The sequence below is a fragment of the Aethina tumida genome, chromosome 5 (assembly GCF_024364675.1).
Source record: "Aethina tumida isolate Nest 87 chromosome 5, icAetTumi1.1, whole genome shotgun sequence".
In the NCBI taxonomy this organism is placed as follows: Eukaryota; Metazoa; Arthropoda; class Insecta; order Coleoptera; family Nitidulidae; genus Aethina; species Aethina tumida.
Genome location: NC_065439.1, coordinates 24,012,553 through 24,039,637, shown reverse-complemented (window position 1 = coordinate 24,039,637; position 27,085 = coordinate 24,012,553). Strand labels below are relative to the sequence as shown.

The 27,085-nt window shown below is 34.2% G+C and overlaps 3 protein-coding genes across 4 annotated transcripts; 2 read left to right on the top strand and 1 right to left on the bottom strand.

The window, feature by feature from the left end:
* Window positions 1-558: 558 nt before the first annotated feature.
* On the top strand, window positions 559-25,852 carry LOC109595638 (D(1A) dopamine receptor). Its single transcript, XM_020011051.2, has 5 exons — window positions 559-821; window positions 8,452-8,979; window positions 24,205-24,416; window positions 24,477-24,823; window positions 24,877-25,852. Exons 2-5 carry the CDS (start codon window positions 8,571-8,573, stop codon window positions 25,616-25,618), a joined length of 1,710 nt encoding a protein of 569 aa, XP_019866610.2. The 5' UTR covers window positions 559-821; window positions 8,452-8,570; the 3' UTR covers window positions 25,619-25,852.
* On the top strand, window positions 19,415-21,252 carry LOC109608052 (uncharacterized). Its single transcript, XM_020024491.2, has 2 exons — window positions 19,415-19,537; window positions 19,831-21,252. Exons 1-2 carry the CDS (start codon window positions 19,481-19,483, stop codon window positions 21,103-21,105), a joined length of 1,332 nt encoding a protein of 443 aa, XP_019880050.1. The 5' UTR covers window positions 19,415-19,480; the 3' UTR covers window positions 21,106-21,252.
* On the bottom strand, window positions 21,565-23,131 carry LOC109595640 (tubulin beta chain-like). 2 transcript variants are annotated; one of them, XM_020011052.2, is made up of 2 exons: window positions 22,973-23,131; window positions 21,565-22,895 (listed from the first exon to the last, which is right to left on the bottom strand). In XM_020011052.2, the coding sequence occupies exons 1-2, from the start codon at window positions 23,027-23,029 to the stop codon at window positions 21,615-21,617; spliced, it is 1,338 nt and encodes a 445-aa protein (XP_019866611.1). In that variant the 5' UTR covers window positions 23,030-23,131; the 3' UTR covers window positions 21,565-21,614. The 2 variants fall into 2 exon arrangements, with proteins under 2 accessions (XP_019866611.1, XP_019866612.1); XM_020011053.2 differs by having other exon boundaries at window positions 22,949-23,112.
* Window positions 25,853-27,085: the final 1,233 nt, after the last annotated feature.

Below are 27,085 nucleotides of genomic sequence, written 5' to 3'. Positions count from 1 at the left end.
AATTACATTAAATCCGCAGTCTAAAATTGAGTTGAATTTTGTTGCGTTATGTAAAAGCCAATAAATATATAAAATTGTGCGTGTGCTTAATTAATATTGATGACCGAAGACCATATAAATAATTGAACCCTATTTATCACAAAAAAGACACAATACACCTGATTATTTCCTCTTTCAAAGTGACTGACACACACACACACACACAAACACTCAAATTATCTAAAAACACAGAAATGCTCGATGATTGATTGGTTATCACCATCAAACCCGTAATTATTACTCGAAACTGGCATTCATAAAAAGGCCGGCGCATAAATGAATACGTGCTCGTCGAAGTAATCACCTCCGAGACCAATTAAAGCGGTGTTGATTAATTAAATTTATTCAAACCACACGTACGTTCTGTGTGGGGATTTTTCCGGAGCCGGTCTCCGTAAATGCAAGGCCGCAATTCCATTTTGCCGATTTTCGTGGTGGAGGAGGAGCGGCGTCTTCGGCGCATCCCGTCGCCACCGTCCGGACGTTCTCCAACTGTTGCTGGTGGTTTCCGCGTACGCGTGATTCGCAGTGCGCGACACTTTCGGGCGCGAGTCGCACGTCCCGTTCGAAATACGAATCGCACGCGATCCCGCAACCACTTATCCCGCGTTGGCCGTTCGAGTGGATGACAAACAACCGCCTGTGCAACTCCACTGATTGACTCTGACGAGGATAAATAGTCGTGTTGTTGTTATTTTTGAGTGACCGAAACTGAGGTTGTTTGGCTGGGTTTTGTGAGATGTGGGAAGAGGTGTGCTGAAGTTGGTGGAGGAGGAACTAAGGTAAAGTCTGGAATGTGTTTTTGATGGCTGATCGTTTCGTTAATGAAGATTCGTTGATAATGAAGATAAATTTTATACATATAAGTGTTGACTGTTTTATTTATACATGCATCCCTTTTTACGTATTTACGTCAGACTTGTTGCTAATAATCACTTTCAATTGTCGATACAATGTCCTCATCTGCCATCTTCCCTCACCAGTTTTTTTACCAAGATTTGTAACATAATTTTGCCTAAATGTAAAAGCATGTCAAATAGATCCTTGAGAACTTTGGACTCCACTGTTCCTCATAAAAGAAGAAAAGTAGACATCCCGAATTCAATTAAGTATTAAGATCTTATTTAGATATTTCACGACAATTCATATTATTCAACATGCGGCTTCGTGACAAATTGGACATTGCTGATGAATTGCCAGTAAAGGAAATTATAATTTCCTCGGCATTCAGATAAAAATTACACCGCTCTCAATCTAATATTTAATTTAAACCGAGTTTCAATCCAATTTAACTTAAATTCAATTTAAAGTTCTCCTCTAAACTATTTTTTGTAAAGCATTTTGCGGCCATCAGGCCACATAATCAAGTTGTGCAGATTAAAAAATGCAATTAGCGACTTTAATAACCGCAGTAATTGTGAAAGTGTCCCCGGTGCCGTGAAAAAGTTAGTAGGACCGACGCTAAATTATGAAAAAGTTCGTCGGCAACACTAAATATTTTATCGTCCTTTCGGATGACTTCAGCACCAATAATGCGTTTCGTCTTCGTGATCCCGTTATCAATCGATTGAAATATGATCTATTAACGGATATCGAAAACACACGTGGGGTGAATTTTATTTGGCACGAAGTTGAGGCGAAAGTGAAACGCCGTTTTGGATTACCCAAAAAAGAATACGCCGAATTCATTTTCCAATCCGCGGTAGTGGAAAGGGAGCGGAAATTGATCGTCTGAGGTTGAGCACAATGGAGTACACGTACCTACACCGGTGTTTTTCACTTTTATTTTTTGTTTTATTGTGTATTAACTAATGGAAGTTTTACGGTTTTAAAGCATGCTCTTCTGAGGCTTGGCGTCTCAACACTTTTCATATCTTCAGTGAGTCGCCATTTAATATGTGACCACATTATTTCATATTATATGTCAGAGTGGAAAATAATTAATTGGCATTTTCTAGACGTTTAATTCGTCTGATAATTTATAAACTTTACTAAACTAAAATCATAGAAAATTTTATCAGAAAGTTACCCTTTGATTTCTTTTGTTAAACAACTTTTAAAAGTCGACGTTTGTTGGAATTAGCCCGAACAACTATAAATATGGAAACAATGGTCACGAAAGCCTCAACCTTTACAACTTTTAAAAGAATATTCTTTCAATTATACGTCCGCCAAACTTTTTAAATTCAATTTGATTAAATGGAAATTGAATGGTCTTTATGAACAGTTTGTTTTGTTTTTTTTACAATTCCAACATAATATTAATTTGAAAAAATTTAATTTACTTTTTTGATTCATGATTTATTTTAATAATTTTTTATATTATATTAAAAAAATTTATATTAAATTGTGTATATTGTTTGGAAGTTTTTATCCTTTTTCTAACAATGTTATTTATTTTTCTCTATATTGTATTTTTAAAACCATATTTTGGTTTAAAATGATCTATTTCAAATGTCGTAATTCGTGCTAATTTGGTTAAAAAATTAGCTTAAAGTAGCAGAGACAACACGTCCTACTCATCATGTGTTGGTAGAAGATGCTGTAAGTGATGAAGTCACCCGATTTTATTGGTTTAGTGTCACATTTAAGATTGAAGAACAACTTCAAGGTAGATCTGAAACTGTGCCAATGAACGAATTGAACGATATCTCGTGCAACATGTTTGGATATAAGCCAGTTATTAAACTTTAGAAGAGACTCCATACAATCATCAAAAATAAATCTCATATAAATTAAGTGAAGGCAAGAAAATATGGCTTTAGACAACTGCCATTTCTCTCTTTGCTTACAAAGTAAATGACAAAGCTCATTTACATGCGATGAAAAATGAGTTGATTTCGAGTATTCTTAACCATCTGGACAATGAGATGAAGTTATGAACCTGAAGGAACAGTACTTATTCCATGACTACAAGTTATTGTACTACAAGTGGAATTTTACATATTGACTACCTCTCAAGAGTTGAAATGGATTTATGTTACTGCTAAAAATTATATAAAACTTATCCAAAATCAACCTCTTTCATCAATAGAAAATGTATTCTGCTTCTTCATGATAAATCAAAACTAGATATAACATGAGAGTTCTAAAGGAAGCTTCAAAATGTTAAATGGGTAGATCTACTTCATCAACCATTGAACACAGCATGTCTTTTAAATTTCCTAAATTAAATAGATTTAAAAATACTTTACAATATGTCTTATTTTAACCAGTAATAATATTTGATAATATTGAGAACAATAACGAGGGTGTAAGCTTCAAATTATTAAGTGGGTAGATCTACCTCATCTACCAGAAACAGCGTGTCTTTTGAAGTGGATAATTTGAATTCCTTAGATCAAAAAGATTTATATTTTCAATATGTTTTATTTAAACCAATAACATTATTTGATAATTATGAGTATGTTGAGGAGGTTGGAAACTGTTCATATAGCAAGTGGGGACCCACTTGAATTGATTCTATTTTCTTTAGTTTTAATTAAACTAGTTTTGTTAATTTAATTGGGTATTTGGTCATATTACTGGTTTAAAAATTCTGTTGTTGATGCAATTTTATTTAATTTATGTATTTATGCAATATAATACCATTGCCATTCAGTTTTTCGAAATAAATATTTCTCCATGTGGCTAGTAATTTTTTTTGCCATTGTACAATTTTTTACGTAATAAACGGATTAACTCTGAAGGGGAGGTCACAACTGAGCTTGGATCATTTCTTCAGTTCCAAGAACTGAGAACTTTTTTCTCGTGACATGAATTTACTTGTAGAATGTCGACAAAAAATGGTTTCAAAATTGTTGAATAAAACTTAATTTACGATAAAGACTACTTATTATTACTTTAGAAGTTAAGCATTAAAAACGTAAATTACTTTTTCCGGCACCCGACACATTCCTATATAAATAACACCTTAATTATGTCCCCTGTTTACTCCGTTTACTCCGTTTTTGACACACGAGCAATGACTTACAAAAACACTTTTGTCTCAATTCAACGCCAAATTTATATGCAAGGAACAAAAGTTGTTTTTAAGTCGCTTCAAGTGTTGCTTATCGCGTGCCGGTCTTTTTGTCGATTTCCCTTTGGAATTCAAAAACGGTGCGTCGCAGATATTAAGTGGACTCATTTCCATTTTGCAAGTCGCAAAAATATTCTGACGGATTTGTGCCACCTCTTTACCTAAGAGCGCAGTCCCTAATGGAGTCGATGGTAATTGCAGCTACTTTTTAAGTGTGTGTGATAGTGTTGAACAATCAACAATTAGGTGTAATTATGTAAATAGTTTTAAAATATCGAGTATATAAAATTAATGCAATTAAGTGCAATGTCATTTTAACGTAGTAATGATTAATTTAAAAGTAAAAAATGCCCGACAAATTAGTCGTTAGTCGATAAGGCCGGCGTGGATACTAATGCAAAAATTCTTTATCCAAATTAATATTCATAGAAAATCTAGGTACATTATGTTTATATATAAATAGAACTAGCAAAACTGGATAAGATACAAAACAAAGTTGTTCTTAAATGTGACACATTTAATGTCTTTTTAATTGCAAACAACGGCCATAAAGGAATGTTTTACACGCCAGATCCGATCTGGCAGATATCGCTGCGTAATACCCTTGGTTTCTAAATAAATATTCGTGATAATTTTCAGTTCGATAATCGGATTGGACGGACGCTTCAGCAGTGACTGATACGTTTTTTCCTTTTTAATAAAAATTGATACGAATGACCGTTTTATTAGATACATTTATATTTATACGAAAGCTTCTCGAAGTTCGGGATGTTTGCGTGGAGTTCGACGATGACATTGCTCACATCCTGTCGCTAAAATTACAATTTTGCCGTATAAGAATATAATAGTTCGTAAACGGTCAAGATTATTTAGAACGAAATTAAATAATAGACGCAGGCATTGTTCGTTGTAAATACTAACTCATGAGTCAGGAAATGCGAGCAAAACAGAACCGACTGTTATTGTTGAGTAGTTTCGAATTTCGTGTTTTGCTTTGGATTATTTGTGTTTGATGCGTTGCAGGTTGTGAACGTTACTTAAGAGTTTGCCAGAATTTCGTGATTTATCGAGGTAATAAAATTATTGATGGGACAGGTTCACACAAAATTTTATGCAAGCGATGGCAAAAATGTCTTTCGTAATTTGGTAACTTTTAAAAATAATCGTCGAATTTAGATGACAGGTTGTTTGATGTGTTTTATACTGTAATAAATCAAAAATATGTTCAGGGTGGCCATATTTGTAGCTATCTGAATTTAAATCGATTATTTACTGGTAGTATTTTGTTTATATTATTATTTAATTATTAATCGAAGACAAACTATAAGACAAATTATAAACAGCGTTACTAAGACCGAGAGAAACAAGCAGAAATAGTTAAAAGTTTACGGCTAAACAAGTCAATCGTTTTCAGTATTATTAAAAAAAGTTAGAGAAGCTGATCATGTAGCAGCTACAAAAAAAAATGTCGGAGTTCAAAAAACTCCATAACTGAGTAAATCTGAAATAACAGTCCAATCTTATCGTTAACTGAAATTAAAGTCAACCTAGTGGAAATGGGACTTGAGAAGGAGTATGAAAAGATAGCTAGTGGGGTTCGGTTGACCCCAGACCTACAAGAAAAAACCCTGGTTCTACTAAAAATATGAAAGTCTGACTTGCTTAGAATCACATTCACTTGGCCACAGAATATTGTGGTCGAGTGGTTTTTGGTAAACAAACTAAATTTAATTTATAAAAGTATCATGATTCTGCTTATGTTAATCATCTTACGTGGACAAAACTGCACAAAATGTTTGTTATACTCACTGTGGAACAATAATACTTCAACACAACTTTCTACAGTGAAAAATTGGTTCCTAGACACCTTTAAAAAATGCTCTCCAATGCTCTTAATATTAATTATTAGGAAGGTCCTCCAAATCTTAGTATTCAATTTGTTTTTTTATTTCCATATGGCAAAATCCATATCTAGCATTACTTCTTTCTGATGAAATTGACATTTCTTGTAGGTAATTGAACGCTCTACAAAAAGGTATCTTACAATTTTTTCATAACTCTTACCATTTAAAAGATATCTGACGTCAAAGTTTGAAGAATTTAACAAAAATTTCTATATTACTTATAAATTTTACAACTCGTAGATAATTTATTTATCTTTGTAGGAAATTGAATGCTCTATAAAAAAAGTCTCTTGTTGTTAATCGATTATTCTAACCATTTAGAAGATATTGGCATTCAAATTGCAAAGTGTACTGATTTTAATAGATTTAATAAATATTTTAAATTTTTCTATTTAAAACATGAATTATGAAAATATTTATAAAAATGTTAAAATATAATACAAATAAAAATAAAATTTTAAACGGAAAAGCAGATTATTTATTCCTGTACTTTATTAATTATATACAAGAATAAAATAATTGTCAGTTTATTTGTTTATATTATTATTAATAAAAAATTTATAATATTTAAATTTATGTTCAATAACATTTGCCAATATGATGATAAAAAAAATAAAATACAAAATGACATTTCATTAATAGTAATATATATTCAGGAATTTTAAAGTAATAATTTAAAGTTAAATATAATATTATCATATTTAAAAATTTAAAATGTAAAACGACAATTTGCGAATAAGAACTAAAAAGTAAAGCAAACATCTTATAAATTTAAATGAACATTAAATCTTCGATAGATTTTCATAAATAAATATTATCTAAAAAAATTGCAATCAATTAGTTGTTAAAGAAACGCTTTCGTAAAGTAACTGAAGAAGAATTTGATAACCAAAGACAGGAAATCCGATTATCGAGTGGAGTGTCACATAAATGAGTAAAAATAACATAAACACATCAAAGAGTAGGTAAATTTAAGAATGTTGTTTGTTTAAGTGGCAAATTCAAACAGTTTTTTAAAAATAGATTTATCATAATATTTTATCAACATTTAATTATACTATTTTAAGTATTTAAAGTTGAATATTTAAACAATCTAAAATACTTCAATTATAAATACATATTCAACATACTTGGTGTTACTTTGTATTGAAATTTGTACGAGGTGTAAAACCCAAAGTTTATATTTATTATTACACTTTGTCAAAACTCAAAATACAGAAATTGTTAAAAACAAAAACATAATAAAAATATGAATATATAATATAAATGATAAATAATAATTTTGTACAATCATTTTGACAAGTCAAAAATTGCTCATGACATAAAATACTTTTTTTAGATACACATAAATATACACTCTTACTGTGTACCAAAAATTAAGAAGATAATTTTACTGAGATCTAAATATAAAGAAAATGTAAAGAAGAAATATATGGCAAAAATATGGATTACAAACCTGTATTTTTCAAAAAATGTGAAATATTTAAATTAATAATATTTTTATTATATTAGATATATGAATTTAATAATAATTTTATGTCGTAGTAGTAACTAAAGTCATAATTTTTCATGACAAAGTATTTTTTAGATACATTTAGAGTATACACAGTGTTTTTTGTTGTTGTTGACTTTTTTAACAGAGAGTAGAACCAAAAATTAAGAGAAAATATGCAGAAAAAATTAGCAAATACAAACTTATATTTTCCAAATTGCGAAATATTAAAAATAATCAAAATTTTGCATTGTATTAGTAGTTTGAAAGTTGATTCTTCTGCTTCTATCTCTTAATATGTTTTTAAATTTTGAATTTGGTTGATTACTTATTGACTTTTTAATATTTGCTTAGTTAAAACTGCAATAATGTGAATAATTAAGATAAATACAAATTTTTATTGTATTAATAGTGAGAAATTAATAATAGCTCATTGTTCTATTTTTATCTTTTAATGCCTTCTTGAAATTTGAATTAGTAAAAACTGTAGTAAAAATTGTTATTGTGATATTGAGATTAATTATTCTAATTTTTCTACAATTCTATAAATATATAATCTGTTAAATATTAATTAAGTGAAGTCATTTGTGAGTAAATACATTCCGGATAACATAACTTAACAACGAATGTATGTATAAATAAATTTTTCTGCATTCTCACACTTTTACCACCCAGGTATAATATTCCATAACAAGACGTGTTATTAAAGCACTGATGATTCATTTTTTAAATAACTGCTGATAATTGAAATTATATTTGCATTCCATGTTTTTATTCACGTTTGATTGCATCTACTTAATATTCCATATATTATTTAATCAAATATTTAAATTGCTTTAAGCAATTTTAATACCTCCGATAAAATAGATTTTCATTTCACGCGACGACAAAAAGCCGTCTTCCGTGTTCTTAAATTTTGCACAGTAAAAAACCAATAAACGACGTCGCGTCGCGTCACTTCCTATATTAGTTCTCATCCGTCGATTCTGTTACAGATGTTGCAGCTACACCACAAGGAGAGCCTTCCAAAAGAAATGGAAGTGGGATGAATTGAAGCCGGAATAAAATGTAATCACTAATTCAACCGTACATTCCATCAGTGTTCAAAATTAAAATGTGCGCCATGTCAAACAACACCACCGAAGACTTCTCGTATCAGCAGAACGAGCTCAATCTCAAGTACGCCATTTGCGAGGTCCTGGTGGCCATATTCGCCGTCGTCGGCAACGCGTTGGTGATCTACGTGTTTCGGAGGGAGAGAAGACTGAGACGACGGACGAACTACTACATTGTGTCGTTGGCGACGGCCGATTTTCTCGTCGGACTTCTGGGCATACCGTTCGCCATCATGGCGTCGGTGGGCCTGCCCCAAAATTTGCACGCGTGCTTGTTTACGGTGTCCCTGTTGGTGGTTTGTTGTACTATATCGATATTTTGCTTGGTGGCCGTCTCCGTCGACAGGTACTGGGCCATACTGCATCCCATGGGCTACAGCAGGAACGTGCGGACCAAAACGGCGCTAGGTAAGTGACCACGTCCCGCAAAAACGCGGAAGCGTTACAAGTCCAATCGAATCGCCGGAATTCCAGAATTCTAATAACGTAGGACTGTCGAAAAAACTTTTCTATGGTTTCGCAGCGCCGTTTAATTAAGAGGGGAACCGGACCGGATCCCTTGCGCCGCCCCGGGGGTCAAGGTAGCGTGCCGAAACTTCCTGTTTTTGTCGCACCAAATAAATTTATCTCGGGCCGGACAGCTTATTAAATAAACTCCCCGTGTAACCGAGTCACTTTGTTGGAATCGGAGACGGAAAAAGGGGTTTTATATCGCACCGCTAATAAGTTGTGAACACGAGTTTTCTTTACGTCTAGTGCCGCAGACCCTACTCATAACAACTGTCGGATTTTAATGTCGTATATCCGAGGAAATGGGACAGGAATGGCGGGTTTTAACTGGAAATCACTTTGAGCTTCCCGCAAGGATGAAAGCTTGCAAATTTTCACATGGTTTCAGTTACTAAAGCCCTTTTAAATTTTATTTTTATACGTGACGTCCGTCTTAAGACCGACACCAGCTTAAGTGGCCGTCGTGATAATGTCCAGGACGCAAGACTGATGGATTAAGGGAATTTTCCACGTGGATAATTAATCCTGATAAAGGAGCCGATGTCACCTTTGTAAATAAACTGATTCAGACACGCTATTAATATTGATTCCTCCGCAGTTTACAAACTGCTCAATACTTACACCAACACCTGTTGAACCTTTTAACATAAAAAAGTGCTATTTTAAAACCCCCATTTTAATGTCGACTAATCCATTTAGCTCTCGTACGATGCAGCTTAAAAAACAACCGAAAAAAAACTTAATGGAACTAGACTAGGTCATATTTTGAGATTAAAGAACAACACCGCATTCGTCCTCACCCCAATGGACTTATTAAAAACATGAACGACACATGAATACAAAACCGGGTCACGACTATTGTAAAGCTCTGACACGGGTCTGATTGAATTTATTTCCATTGTTGGTTTATTTGACTGATGACACGACAAGTTAAACGGAGGATACTCCGCGAAATTGATCGTAATTCAAGTGGAATTGCTTCATAAGAATATGCAAATTATAACCGGTGATATTTAAATTACTAGATTGCTATTAATGTCTTTCAGAAATCTCCGCATCCATAATGTATGGGTCATAGTTATTCAAAAGGTAATTATGACGTGATACACGGGGGAAAATTTTAAATAAAAGCTAATTTATTGTAAAATTTATTGACCAACTTGTCTGTTTAATTTATTATCAACAGTTTGTGTATTACATGTACCAATTATTTGACAGTGCGGCCAACATTTTTATTTATAGGTTAGGTTATTTTAGTATATGTAACCTACAAATATTTGTAAACTAACTTTTCTAATCTAAACCTACACTATTGCTCATATGTGGAGCAACATTAGAAATTTTCATTTGTCTTGATATATGAGTGATAGTGTATATTTTTCTGAATGGAGCATGGCACAGAAATTTTAATTTTTAATTATTAAATCTGTGTTATTCAATTTAACATTAATACTTTGTATAATATCCTTTTTGTTTTATAATTTTGGCCCATTTCTTTGACTCGACCATTTTCAGAATATAAATCAAGTCTACATTCCTTCAAGCTTCTTGAATTGGAATGATCAGTTCATTTAAATTTGTACAATTTTTACATCGAATTAGCTTACAACCTTGATCCATGGAAATTGGGATGAGAAAGCTAAAATATTGATGCTTTGATATCTTAACCAATCTGTCAGTATTGGATTTTAATAATATAGTTTTCATATTGAAACACATTTATTAAAGGCACCATTTCTTCAGTATATTAAAGCAAATTGATGTTTAATATATCCCTGTACATAAATGAGTCTAAAGTGGCCTACCCCAGAAGATTTCAAGCATCCCCATAACATATAATACTTTCAGCAAATTCCATTTCCTTCAGGTTGGCTTTAATTTCAGTTAACGATAAGAGTTTTTTGAACTTCTGCCTACGAAGTTGGAGCAATTTCCCACTACAATGAAGATACAATCCTCCCCACCAGGAATCTAAAAATGTAGGATGGGGCCCACTCCAAAGGAAGTTTTCAACATTGATTGATCTAGTAGTAGATCATATGATCAAAAAGATTAGTTTAAATAGAAGAAATGTTGACTTAAATTTGGTTAAATTGTACTAGGCTGATCCAAGAAATTAACACACCATTGGTTTTTAAAAAGAGTCTCATCAAAGTAAATAGTAAACTGTAAACATCCTGGTATATGACTTTGAAAAACTGTATAATCGTTTCTACACTGACTTAATGAAGATCAATTATTACTGTTGTGGTAGTTTAATTTCTTGGAAAATCTATTTTTAAGTCATGAATATCTATTAATATTACGGTATTAATCACTAAGTAGTATAAATTTATTCATTAAACCGCAATTATTTATTTGAATCATACCAAAACTAATTTATAGCCGTATCAAGACGTAAAAGACATAAATTTTTATATCAGAGAGTTCAGAAGACATGTTTAGTTCCATCCGAATTTTATTACAACTTTCAATCCCGAACGTTCGTCTGATAAACGACTGAGAAAATAACTTGTTCCCCAGTATATTATCTGAGACGTTATAAAAAGAAACACAATTCTAAGTGATTTAGTGGAACAGTAAAGTTTCTCCAGAACAAAAATGCATTCCCCCCGTTACTTCGAATTGGGTGAAGGACGAACCAAAAACTTAATGGATCCAGATCAGGCCATGTTTTCGTTGTTAAAACCGCGTCTCAATCGGCTTATCACGCCGACGAAACTTGCACAAGAAACGTCGAAACCGGAAATCGAATTGAACATGAATAGACTCCCCAACGTTGCAAGTTAGTGCGTGTAAACATCAACACAACCGCGAAACTTCGCACTACGCCGAATTAATCCCTTCAGTCGAACTGGTGTCACCTTTATAAATAAACTGATTGTGGCACTCCATTAACGTGGATTGCCCAAGTGTAAGTTAATGTACCCGATACTATTACTCCCACCTGTTGAATTTGCCTAGTCGAAAGATTGCTAATTGGTTGCAGAAACGAGCATTGGCGTGTTACCGACGCACCAAGGACGCCGTGAAAGATAACCCACAGGTGAAATCAATTTTTCTGCGGGACGTTTAAAGTTTATTTCGTAGACACACAATTAGGCAACCAGATGACTGTTCAATTAGCCAAATTGCTTATTAGCATTTACGTGCCGACCACAAAAATCGATCAGTAGATTCCGGGAATCCGATGAAATATCTATAGAATCTGATGAAACATTTTGTTATCTAATTAATTGGACTGCCCGCAAAAATGTCTACTTCTCAACTGCCGGGAAACAGCACACTTTTAATAAACCAGATTAATTGGAACTTTTACCAGTGACTGTTTCATTTTAAAATTCCGTGACCAGACTTAATGGGAATTAGGGCGGATGAAAATCGCGTTCAGTTAAAAGGAAACGGATGATAAAATTGGGTTAAAAGGGCTTAGGACCTCCAAGACAACAAAGTGTCTTGCATAAGGTTCGGTCCCAAAATTAATCGATATTATCAGCATCAAGCTTGTTTTCCAAGTGACCAAACTGTGTAATTGAATTAATGCAACCGGCGCATCCGCCTCGTTTTAAACATTAAGTTCAACCAATAATTCTAATTTATTGTAGTCAATGAAATATTACGAATAAGATAAGTTCAATTCAATTAATTCGACCAACAATTATAATTGATGATCATTAAAAAATCTTTCCAATAATATAAAAAAAATATGGATGTTAATGAATAATGTATTCAATAATTGACAGTAGATCAATAATTCAATAATTGTGCTTATTCAGGGATTATCTATTGAATAGTCAATAATATAAACAAATTAACTAATTATTGATGAAAACATTAGAATGAGATCTATCGAATTATTTGATAGTTGTCACCTATTTGAAGTATTTGACAGGAAACTTTTTTTTATTAAAATATTGCTACTACAGTATATTTTATCGTCATAATCAGTGAAATTGAATGAACTTATTCGATACTTCAAAGTTTTTCAATTATAGTACTCTTTCAATAAGGATTCTTTATTCGATAGTCTTACTCAATATTTTATATTGAATTTATATGAATGTAAATAAATTAACTAAAATCTAATTAGTGATGGGAAATATCGAATAAAAACTATCTAATTATTATTATCTGTTTGAAATATTCGATAAGGAACTAGATTGATAACTATTTTTTAATAAAATATTGCTACTACAGTATCATTTGTCGTCGTAATCAGCAAAATGTGATTTGAATGAAATTATTCGATAGATGAAGGTAGTTCAATCAATGTAGTCCAAAAACACCAATTCATTATTCGACTGCCAGCCGTATTAAATATTTAACTGAAATATAAATAGTGATGTGAAATATCGAATGATAACTATCGAATTGTTGGATACTTGCCATATATATATTTGAAATATTCAATAGGAAACTGGATTGATAATTATTTTTAATAAAATATTGTTACTAGAATATCCTTTATCGTCATATCAGCAAAATGTGAATTGAATCAATGTAGTCCTTAATACTAATTCTTTATTCGATAGCCAGTCATATTCAATATTTAATAAACTAATTCATATGAATGTAAATGAATTAAGTGAGATCTAATTAGTGGTGGAAAAAATCGAATGAAAACTATCGAATTGTTTGATACTTGCCATCTATTTGAAATATTCGACAAGAAACTGGACTGGTAACTATTTTTAATAAAATATTGCTACTACATCATTTATCGTCATAATCAGCAAACTGTGATTTGAATGAAATTATTCGATAGTTGAAAGTTTATTCGATAACCAGCCGTATTAAATATTTAATAAAATAATTCATATGAATGTAAATAAATTTACAGAGATCTAAATAGTGGAGGAAAATATCGAATGAAAACTATCGAATTGTTTGATACTTGCCATCTATTTGAAATATTCGATAAGAATCTGAACTGGTAACTATTTTTTAATAAAATATTGTTACTACAGTATCATTTGTCGTCGTAATCAGTAAAATGTGATTTGAATGAAATTATTCGATAGTTGAAGGTAGTTCAATCAATGTAGTCCAAAAACACCAATTCTTTATTCGACAGCCAGCCTTATTCTATATTTAATAAATAATTCATATGAATGTAAATGAATTAAGTGAGGTCTAATTAGTGACTATTTTTATTATAGAAATATTGTTATACTACAGTATACAGTGTTGTGTGACTATTGGAATTAATTTATTCGATAGTCGTATGCAGTTTAATTATTGTACCCATTCATTAGATATTATCCATTTAATAATTAGTCTCATTCGATTGTTAATAAACTAATTAATATGAATATAAATAAATTAATTAACTGGGATATGTAGGGATAAAAGGTATCGAATAATTTAATTAGTTGAACAATTTTTCGTTTTTAGCTATTAACACAGTTATTTGTGTATTTCCATCTTAAATGGGCCACACTGAATATATTTTAAGGGTTAATTCGTTCACATAATTTGCACCGAGTCCATCCATCATTCTTGAATCACCCCACTTAAAGTTTCTCGCAAGTTAATTTCGTTTTACATCAATTAATATTTGCATAGGGCTACCTAAAACACTTTCAAGGTTGTTGTTAATTGGTTTAAAATTCCACCCACTGTGTATGTAATTTTTCCACGTGGAGAAATATGTGTTTGTAAAGGTGAGTTATCACCCAAATCATGCCTTGCCAGGTCACACTACACCCTGCTTTACATAAATCAACGTGCCTGCTTACATGGGTGTAGTGCGTAAGTGATTCTATGTAAGGACTCACTTTAAGACACAATAAAAGTGCAATCAATGCAACGCTTTATATTTTTATTAACGGCTTATTTATTTGTTTTGAACAAATTTTATGGTGTACCATTAAAATTCATGTCGCGTCTTGTCACACGATAATATGGTAAGGAAATATAATTCGTGTCGTTGATGTAGGCAAAAGTTCGCCCGCAAATTATCGGAATTTTAATTAAAGCACTTTGTCTCGGGCACAATTCCGACATGGCAAAACATGTGATTAATAAACCAGTTATTAAATCAGGAAAGGGAAAGATGGCATCAAATTTGAATTTTTAACGTCACGACAAATTGTGCAACACACTTACAAATTACAGCATATTTTCTTTGAAATTCGTGCATTTTAAAATTCACGCTGCGATAATCTTTATAATGGCCCGGATAAAATTTATTACACATATACGTTTTATCGCGTTTCTGGCTTCGCTTGAACTTTACTGGAAAGATGAAGCTACACCATAAATTTTCAGGCAATCGCGTCCTCTATAAACGCTGCTACTGCGTAGAAATAATTCCGAGTAAGTAGTTTGCCTTCTTAGCATAGCTCCTCTATCGAAAGCTCCTCCACTGACATTGAGAGTTCTAAATTGAGCTTTTTGTGTTGACGTAAGTTTGAAACGTATGCCGATTGCAAGCATTCACTGCCAGTGGAACTTTAAGTTTCGGTTCTATTCAAATGCAACTTGTAAGTAAATCTCTGTTTGCAGCCGGGACCTTTTGTTCCCTCACAAATCCCAGCAGTAACATGATACTCATGCCAATATACCCATGGGTATTGGAAGTCCTGCAAAATTTAATAACACTAAAGCCACAAGCTTGAAAGTTACTAAACTTAAATTAGATCGAGGTGAAAGATGTTGGCTGGAATTTACAACGGGTAAAGAATTACACCCCCAAAACGAGGACGTAATTCCAGAAAGGAGATACAATCGACGAAACACATTCGGTTAATTATCCCATCGCCAGAGTAAATATCGCGTTTTCCATCTAGATTAATCATCGATTGTGCTTTTAGTTATTTTCAACACCAAATTGTAATAATCATGCGAGCTTCGAAAGGTGGTGGTGGTGGCTGATTGCATTGCCTTTTAGATGGGGGGTTTTCCTTCCGACCTTGGCCCGCATTAACAACAGACGTCTGTCATTAACGCAGACAATTTTTATTTTGTGTGCCACTGAAATGTCTGCAAGGGGCTCACGATAATGTCCGAGGGTGATGTTTAATCAAGTTCTCGATTGATAAGAGGAAAGTTCTTGTCTTGTCTTAAATGCGAACAGTTTAATTGATATTTCTGATTTTTAACAATATTCAAATATTCTTCTATGATTCTTCAGATCTTTAAGGTATCTCAAACAAGCGTGTATTTAGTTTTTGTCACAATTTGTTTTAATTTATACAAACCATGCCTAGAATATAAAAAAGAAATAATTTTAGCCAATAGTAGTGTATTAACGTGGGATAAGGAATGAAATCTTTTGGTTGGAATGCATGATGGTACTGTGTCAGTAAGATGGCGACATGGAGAAGACGTAATCTTCGCTCTGATGTGGAGAGTCATATTCATGAAACTATGGGTTTAATGGTATGGGTACTATTGATTCATCTTCAGTTTTCATGGCAATATGACGTCCCAGCAACATGTGGATGACGTTTTGGAGCCTTATCTTCTTCCCTACATAAGAAGAGATCTCGGACAAATGTGAATTTACTGCCTTAGGATAGGATGGGGTGAAGCTTAACGAATGTACAGCGCCCTCCACGGACTCTTAATGAACTAAGACATCAGATTCAGCTTTATTATTTATTAATGGATTAATATTTTTCTAAAAAAAATTGGAAGAAATCAATTATATCTGAGTGTTGAGTTATTTTTTGCACCCAGTATATATTGATTAATAAATAAAAATTAACCTGGGATTTAATAAATTCGATATACTAACTTAATATATTGTTGAAAATTTTAGCCACAACTCTTTTATTTAATATGAAATGTTAAAATAATATTAATTAAAACTTTTGAATATGAGTTTACTAGCATCATGTCTGTTGCACTAAATCATGTAACAGAACAATTAGTTTCAGTGGTTCTTCACGTGGAATGAACAAGAAACTGCCAAAGGCATTCAACTTTAAAACCACGGCACTTACTTAGCCAATCATTACATAAAGAGGGTTATTATGTTGCCATTCCGCAAAATCTAATAACGCTGAAGCCGTACGATAGGGAGTTATAAATTTTAATTGGTTCGAGAAATATGCTCCAGGAATGCGATATGGCCCATATCATCTGTCACGTCTGGTAGTATTTATTGATTTACACACTCTGAACGACAAAGAAATATACCCCGAAGAAAAAACTCAATTGGATGGAGAGATTCCGTTATTCCTGTTCATATCTTCCGTCACAAAGGGCACGATTAATAATTACATTAAACAAAGTCAAATTGCTTTTTTTTAATTTAAATTAATCAAGGTTTGTTTGACAGTAAATTGTAATGAGCATGCAAGGTCTGCACAGGGGTTGATTGTACGCCTTTTCAGGCGGGCTGTTTCATTTTTGTCCTTGGCCCGTAATCGCCATAACGTTTCTCATTAACGCCCATTTTATTTTTCCCATTTGTTAAGGTGCTCTGCGATTACGACAACGTTCGGTACAAGATAAAAAAAACAATTATAATTTAAACGTTGTTGGATGTGTATCAATGGCACTCGGCCGTATAATTTGAAATAAAAAGTATAAGCCCCGCAAAATCAACAGGGATAATTGGATTTTAAGCAAATAACTCTCAGTTATGTTTAACAATTTTTGTTTACCCTGTGTCCCACACGTAATGTCCATTCAATTTCATCGCGATTCCAGGATTAGTGAGTGAAAAAAGTGAAAAAATAATATATATGTAAATTCGTAGGTCACTGCGAGTCGAGTGACATGGAAAGGAGGGTCTGACTGATTTCCACAACGTCCCAAAGACAATCTATCCGAATATAAATTATATCAGTCTTGCATCTCCCGCCGACGTCGCCGCAATTATTAATATCAAAACCCACAAACAAAATCATAAACGCACCATTATCTAAATTCATGGAACGGTAAACACCGAATAAATCACGACCACGTCTAGTTCATAATTTAGGCGACACGTTTTTCGGGGTTGTGGGATAAAGATGACATGGAAAATGTCTCACCTTGACGGTGGATCAAGGGGGCAAAGACTGGCCGTTAGGGTGAAAGGAGGCTAAATTAATGCCATTTACGGTACACACACATACTCACACACGTGCACGTAAAACACACGCTAATACCATCGCCCACATCAATGAACCACGTAAGTGGAGTTTCAGCCCGATTCGCGGGTTTAATCGCGAGCTGTTTTCGTCGAAGTTTCACGTCGAATCGCTTCAAACTCGTGCGTGGATTACTGCGATGCCTCCATTGTTGTAGCGAGAGTTCCGATTTGTATTTATTGTCTGTGGTGGAATGGCGCTAACAAGTGAAGGGTTGTTGAATTGAAAATTTAAGGGGCGGGATCCAAACAGTTTTGATTCCCCCTTTCAGAATTAAAACGTTTATTAAGTAAAAATTGGACTATGACAGAAATAAATAATAGACATGTGGTAAAATGTTACTATAATTATGTCCACTACTGTAAGTTAAAGTACCTCATCAAGTGTCGCTCAAGAAAATTGGTTTAAGCAGAAAATATTTCGGTTATAATTATCTGTTGTATTTAAAACGAACAAAAATCATACGATCATTTTCCATACGATTAAAATCCATACGATAATTTTCCATATGATCAAAATCCATATGATCATTTTCCATAGGATCAAATTCCATACGATCATTTTCCATACGATGAAAATCCAAACAATCAATTTCCATACAATTAAAATCTATAGGATTAAAACCGATACGATTAAATTCATACTGATTAAATTACATAGTTTCACTTTAATAACTTTATCGATTTTTATTTTTTTACTAATACTGATTTCCTGAAAAATCATTAAAAAAGTTAAAATAAATAATTCTAATTCTTCCTGTATTCCCAAAAAATTACTAAAAACGTAAAAAATAACTAAAAGACATAATCATTTTATTAAAAGAACAATTCTTTTTAATTTAAATCAATTTTATGATTAACCGCGACTTCGTCCGGGAGGAACCCGTCGTGACGGCGTATGGTACTGGACAGTACTTGGACATTGCAACATTACTTTATTTTTCTAAAATTAAAGTAGCCTAAATTACTCCTTATTACATCAGCTACCTGCAATAAAAGTCTCGTCAAAATCGGTCCAGCCATTTCAGAGACAGAGAGACAAAAATTGTAAAAAATGTTATTTTGGTGTATGTACCGTATTTATATTCATATGCATGTAGTAAAAAATGGTTATTTCAATATTACAAACAGACACTCCAATTTTATTTATATGTAGTATAGATTAACTGTCATCTATTGGCCACCCTGTATATATTTTTTAAATAAATTGACAGTAAAATTTATTATTATTGATTTCCATTCATTTGTAACTTCTTCAAGGTAAATAACCTTATAAATTTTGTATAAATTTTATGTGTTGTTTACAACCAAACCATGAAAGAAATAATCCACATACAGTTGGGCCAGGCCGGCAATGCTGTCGGTAACCGGGTACGTTGAATTTGTATTACCTATTTACTTTGGTCCGCATTTCGGCGCAAACTTTTAACTCAATTAAATTCCTCTGAAAAATTACCTTCATAATGCGATTGGAATAAGAATGCGGCGAAGTAAATTTGAAATAATGGACGAACAACCGAAAATGAACAAAGATAATGGTGTTCGGGCCACCGATAAATTAAACATGTAATATAATTCCAAAACAAATCACAATATAACATTGTAATGAACTCCCCGCCGAGGACAAAATCACTCTCACTCTCTACGTTCAATATTATTTTCAGTTCTGGGAAGTTGTATCGGAGGAGCACTCCATAGACCCGTCGGGAAGATACTACGGGTCTAACGTCACCCATTTAGAAAAGATAAACGTGTTCTACAACGAAACGGTCCACAACAAGTTCATACCGAGGGCAATTTTGGGTGACGCAGACAAATACACCGCCGATTTGAACAGAAGCGGTACGTTCGGCAAATTGTTTGAGCCGGACAACATCATCGGCGGTACCACAACGGCCGGCAACAACTGGGCTAAAGGCATGTACACGGAAGGCGCCGAAATAGCAGAATCCATCCTGAATTGCGCCCGAAAAGAAGTCGAGCGGTGCGAGTACTTCGAAGGTTTCCAAATGGTGCACGCCCTTGGTGGTGGTACCGGATCGGGACTCGCCTGCCATTTACTGCAGAAGCTCCGCGACGAGTATCCGGGCAGAATGATCTGTACTTACTCCATAGTACCCAGCGTCAAAGTATCGGACACCGTCGTTGAACCTTACAACACCATTTTAACCTTGCCCTATTTAATAAATTACGCGGATGAAGTGTTTGTAATTGATAACGAGGCACTCCACGATATCTGCTACAACAATTTAAAATTAATGAATGCCACACATGCAGACTTTAACTTCTTGACGTCGCGTGCTATGGCTGGCATCACCACGTTTTTCAGACTTCCGGGGGACATGAACGGGAGTTTGAGGGAAATCAAAAGTAACATGGTACCCTACCCCCACCTACATTTTCTAATGCCAGCATTTGTGCCTATGGTGACCAGGGACATGTTGCCCCTCCAGAAGAACTCTTTGAAACAATGTGTATCCGATGCCTATAACGTCAACAGCCTTATGTGCAAGTGCGATCCAAATAACGGCAAGTACCTCACCAAGTACTGCACGTTTAGAGGTGAAATATCTAAAAAAGACCTGGACTTATTGGTTGATAAGATGAATGAGGATCAAGAGGATTACTTGGTGGAGTACATTCCTAATAATATTAAAGCATCCATTTGTAACATACCAATGAAGGGCTTCAAATTCGCAGCAGCTTTTATAGGCAATAATACTGCCATTTGTGAGGTCTGGGACAGGATCTATGAACCATACTGCGCCATGCTAGAGAGGCAGTGGTACTTGAATTGGTACTACTGCGAAGGGTTAGAAGAGGAGGAGTTCTTTGCCGCTCAAAGAAGTGCTATTAGCCTTTTCAAAAGGTACCGGTCTTGTGAAGGGGTGTACTGTGATACTGACTCGGAAGATGACTTAATAATGGTCGAAGAATAACTATCATAATTACAGTGAAATTATTTATTAACATTTAAACGTGTAATCAAAATAATTGTGTAATTTTTATTTATATCGGATAATAACAAAATTGCGTGACTTTCCTATATTGTTTTCGCAAAAATAAAAACAATAACATGGGCTCAATGACTGTCGTAAATTTCTTAAGTGTTTGCCACCCCCAGATGCAATATAAAAATATGTTGTCATTTTGTTAATGACACGAAAGTTACGATCTACTTTTAGTGTTATCCGTATCTGCGTATCCATATTACTTAATGATGTCGTAAAGTTTTGCCTTTTTCACCTATAATTGATCTACTAAATCTAATGCCCCATTAAACTGACAACCAGAACAGTTGTGATTTAAATTTAATTTTTTCGTTTTAAAATTGGGAAATATGATTGTCACTGCTTTTCATTTCATCTGTCATTTACACTTATAGAAGCATATCAACATGTTTTTAATGAAATAACTTTAATTTTTACGTCAAATCCATGAAATGTGTTTAATCATCATCCAGGTCACTGTCGGTATCTGCTTGTGATGGTTCCTGGGATTTTAGATTTTCGTATGTCTTGTACTCAGCCATCAGATCCTTCAGGTTATTTTCGGCTTCTTGAAACTCCATTTCGTCCATCCCTTCACCGGTATACCAATGCATAAACGCCTTTCTCCTTAGCATAACGGAAAAGGTCTCCAAAATCCTTTTCCAAACATCTTTAATGGCCGTAGTGTTGCCAATAAAGGTTGAAGACATTCTAAATCCCATCGGGGGAATATCACAAATAGCTGTTTTAACATTATTGGGGATCCACTCCACAAAATACGACGAATTTTTGTCTTGTATGTTGACCATCTGTTCGTCAACTTCCCTGGTTGACATCCTGCCTCTGAAGATGCAGGCCACAGTTAGGAATTTACCTTTTCTGGGATCACACTGCGACATATAATTGTTGACGTCGAATAACTCTCTGACCAGCTCAGGCACTGAACCAGCTTTATAAGGCAGATGTTCCCTGGATATGATCGGAACGAAGGCAGTTATGAAGAAATGTAGGGTCGGAAATGGCACCATGTTCGTCTTTATTTTCCTCAAATCAGCATTGAGCTGTCCAGGAAATCTAAAACACGTGGTAACTCCGGCCATAACATTGGAAATCAGAAAGTTGAAATCTGAATAACTGGCGTGAGTTAGCTTCAACTTGCGACTGCAAATCTCAAACAGCGCCTCGTTGTCAATGAAGAACACTTCGTCCGGGAAATCGACCAAATAGTTCATACTCAAAACGGCATTGTACGGCTCCACAACCGTGTCAGAGACTTTCCCGCTTGGACCAACCGAATAGGTGCTGATGATCCTGTCTGGGTACTCCTCACGGAGCTTTTGTAGCAACAAACTACCGAGTCCGGACCCCGTGCCGCCTCCCAGTGAATGTATTACCTGAAACCCTTGAAGCAAATCGCATCCTTCAGCTTCCCTTCTGATCACATCGAGGAGGTGATCTGTTATTTCGGCACCTTCTGTGAACATCCCTTTGGCAAAGTTGTTGCTGGCAGAATTGCGACCGTAAATGAAGTTCTCGGGATTGAATATCCTTTCGTAAATGCCTCTTCTGCTGTTTTCCAAACCGGCTTTATCTAAGTCCACCAGGACCGCCCTGGGTACGTAAGTGCCGCGTCTGGCTTCATTGAAATATACGTTTATTCGTTCCAGTTGTAACTCGGAGGTGCCGGCAAATCTGCCGTTCATTCCAATTCCATGTTCGGCACAAACCACTTCCCAGAACTGGAATATTAAGCCTTTAGAGATTGTCTGGCGTGGTGGTTTTGGAGATATACCATTAAATTAAATCATTGTTCTACCTTGTGTCCAATGTGGTTTCCGGCTTGCCCTAGCTGTATGTGAACAATTTCTCTCATAATTTCGATTATTTCACTAAGAATTTAGAAATAAAAGGAATGGAAATGTGTACGAGGATGAAAGGTGATTATATGTCAGTAATGAGTCAAAATTATAACCAAATATAATGATGCCACAGACAAACTATTCTAGACAATGTCAGTTTAGTTCTGACCTGGAGATTGGACATCTTTAAAGATACACGACCATATTTCAGCAATTTATCGACATCTGCACGAAATGAAATTAATTTTCTCGACAAATAAGTTGCGCGACATCCATAGAAATGAAAAAAGTTTCAGCATTTCGGGTAACTTTAACTGCGGAAACATATCGCACTTGCCACACCGTTGAGAACACAATCTCCATTGTTTAAAAACTGTTGTTGTTATTTTCGGCTGTCGGTCTTGTGGGGCTTTGTCTGGATCGTTGTTCAATCTATCCACATTCATTCATTGTGTCTAAGGACTATCCTCCCTTTATTCATTGCGAATATATCGTTCACGAGTTGTAAACAACGTTTAGTCTAAATTACTCTGTTTATTGGTCAAATGGAGCCAATTCAGGTTTTTTTCGTCTCGTTTATATTTTTGTTTGTAATTTACTGAATATTTTATTGAACACACACGTTCAAAACAATGCAGAAGGATCTAAGGTGTTTACTTAAAAAAAATTATTCAGTTCTGGATGAAATTATGTTAATTTGTTAGTAATACATCGTTCTTGGGTCGTTGGGAAATGCAGTACCCAAATGAATTAGACGATTTGCATTGTTTAATCACGAAATGGCGCATTTGAATGTAAAGTATGGGGCATAATTCGCTCTTCATTGAACACGGAAAGCATTTCACCCATCGAAATTTACATACCGATTCCTCGATATGTTGTTTCTAATTAATCATCGCCGGGAGATAATGTTAGCACAGAAATATACAATTTACCATCAAATATCAAACGTAAGTGGTGGTTTTTAGTCGGGCACGTTTCAAAAAAAGAAAATAATTAAAGCCAACTGAAATAAATGGTTGCGTAATTAATTTTGAATTTCCCTTTTCGATAAGTGAGTGGGTGGGACGAACTGATTTGGGAAATGCGTATGAAAAATTCAAGAGCGAATTGGAACAATGCGAACCAGACATTTAATAATTTATAAGGTCAGATTTAGAGTCCGCTGAATTATTTCGTCCTGTTTCAGTCATTATCGGGATCTGCTGGTTTGCCGGATCCGTAATTGGTTTTTTGCCGTTGATGGGGTGGCACAAGGACGCACCGCTCGACGGAGGTTGCTTCTTCCTCAAAGTCATGGACTACAACTATTTGGTGTTTCTGTACTTCGGTACGATAATAACCCCTGCAATGCTGCTGGCAGCGTTCTACACCCACATCTACCAAGTCGTTCTTAAGCAGGTCAGTGAACCATCATTCCGTCCCTTTAATTAAATTGACGCGCCATTTTTACTTTTACAGATGCGACAAATCGTTCACATGAACCCGGAAAGCGGAACCAAAAACGGTTCAACGTCGGGTGGAACCATGCTGAGGATGTTGGGAGCAGCTCAAACCAGTGAAGTAAAGGCCACTCAGAATCTGGCCATCATAGTTATTTTTTTCATGATCTGCTGGATTCCGTTGTACACCGTCAACTGCGTCATCGCTTTTTACAAGGGATTCCACGTCAATTCCACCTTCATGTTTTTCTGCATCATTCTGTCACATCTCAACTCTGCAGTCAACCCATTGCTGTATGCCTACCATTTGAAGGACTTTCGCATCGCTTTGAGGGACCTTTTCCTCAGTATCTTTGATCACAAAAGGTTTGTCAACCCTAGTAAGTAGTAGGTCATTAACTAATCATTGGTAATCGCAGATACTGCGAACAAAGGATGGCCCAGCTGTACAACAACAACTACAGTTACTACTTCCAGTCAAGGAAAAGATCCAGCAACCTGACGTCAGACATCAACAAGTTAAACTTCAACAAAAGCGAGGGACCACGCAGAATGTCCAGCATAGTGAGAAACCCGACGACGGTGGCTGCGGTAACCGCGGGACAAACCAGGGACATTTGGAACATCACAGAACACTCGGAGTCGTCTAAATCGTCGGAAGAATCGTTGAAACAAAACGACAAGATGCTGATGATCCGTCCCGCAACCCCTTACAGAAACAAGATCATCAACAGCGAGAGAAACAACCCCGCATTTGTCGACCACGTTTCGCTGGGTAGTTCGGACGATGTGTTCACACCGGAGGGTCTTCCACATCACAAGTATTCTTTCGACGATTGTGACATCCATTTAGACCTGCGACACAAACTGAGGCGCAGTTCGACTTCTACAAGAAGGAAGTGGTCCATGTCGTCACCGCAGCTCTCCAGAAGCGTGTTCGTGGTGGAGGACGAGAATCGTTTAAAAGATAAACCGCTGGGCATTGTGCTGGATGATCTCAAATGTAATTCCAAATCGAAGATTGGCAGTTTTAACGTAAGCAAAATCTTCAAAAATCGACGGTCTTTGAATAGAAGTTTCAGTGATGAGGGCGGCGTCTCCACTGAAAATATTCACACCGCGGAAAGAAATGGGGTTGTGAGAGGTTCCTGTGGCAGCTAAATGAACGAATTTTGCGTAATTGCGTTAAAAGTCTGATATTTTGTTCGAACTACGGCTCAATTTCCATTTTGGCTATAGACAGTATCTGTTAGGTAAAAATAATGTTCTTTACGACGTATCTACGACAAAGTTTCCGTTTTTATTATCAATTTACGGTGTTCAATGAAACATTGTTGTGAGTGGGAAGTAAAATATGCGTATTATGTCAATAAATGTGTGATGTTAGGATACGAATTTCTATTTTGCTTTTAGACAGAAGATCCGTACATATCTATATATTCATATACATTATATAAAATTTAAATAGACTGCTATGTTATACAACAAAATCGAAGTTTAATCGTGGAGTAAATAGTTAAAAGAGGAAACTACACCACACAGACTACCATGTACACCACACACTTAATCTCACTGATAACCTTGCGTTTGCAAGTGTTCTGTTTCTCATGGTTTTGTTGTTTTATGTATTATTTTGTCTGATATCTTAATCTATTAGTGGTATAATTTAGTAATCACGAAAAACTTCTGTACGTTTAATAAATCGATATATTTTTATTATATGATTTGATGTTATAATAAACTTGTAAGTTTGCTTATGGATTTCGTAGGGGAAATATTACGCTTATAGAGTTATAACACTCTGAACCAGTTTTGTTGTCAAAATTAAGCGATTTTGTTGTGTAACATTGGCAATTTAACATTTTCGCGTTTGTAATTGTTGCTTCCACATTATTTTTTATACTTGTCAACACCTAATCAGTATTTATTGTTGTTAATAAATGTAAAATATTTATAAACTCTTGTTTTATTTCAACACTTCATATTTCAAATTCCAAAGAGTGTTAATTGCTTAAACAAATTTTTGTAGTTATTTAATTGAAATAAATTGATTTAAAAATATACGGTGTGGTCATTATTATAGCAACTTTTAAAACATTAAATATTTTAACTACTTATTTAAATGTGAACTGCTTTTTTTACCATATTTTTAAGTTTCAATTATTAAATCTGACAGACAAATAATAAAAAACAATTATAAAGTGGCTTCTTATAACACTAGATTTTTACCAAACTGTACATAGCATATAAATATTTTTTTACCCATGTACTACTATATTTTTATTATAATATAAAATGTTACATATATTTTTCTGAAATAAAAAGTTGCTATAATTTTGTGCATTGAAAAATAAAATTAGATTGACGAGTTAGATAATAGGCACAACAATAGCAAAGAAAACAATAAATATTATAGCTACGGTATCAAATTCAACTAGAACAACAATATTTTTAAGTTGTTATAATTAATGGCCACTATTATAAGTAATGAATATAATTTTCTTTTTAAAAACTTAAAAAATATATATTATCTTTCCAAAATATATAAATTTCAAAAAAATGTAATTGGCATGAATGTCCTTTTAAATCATATTATAATAAATTATGAAAATAATAAAAATGTTTAAT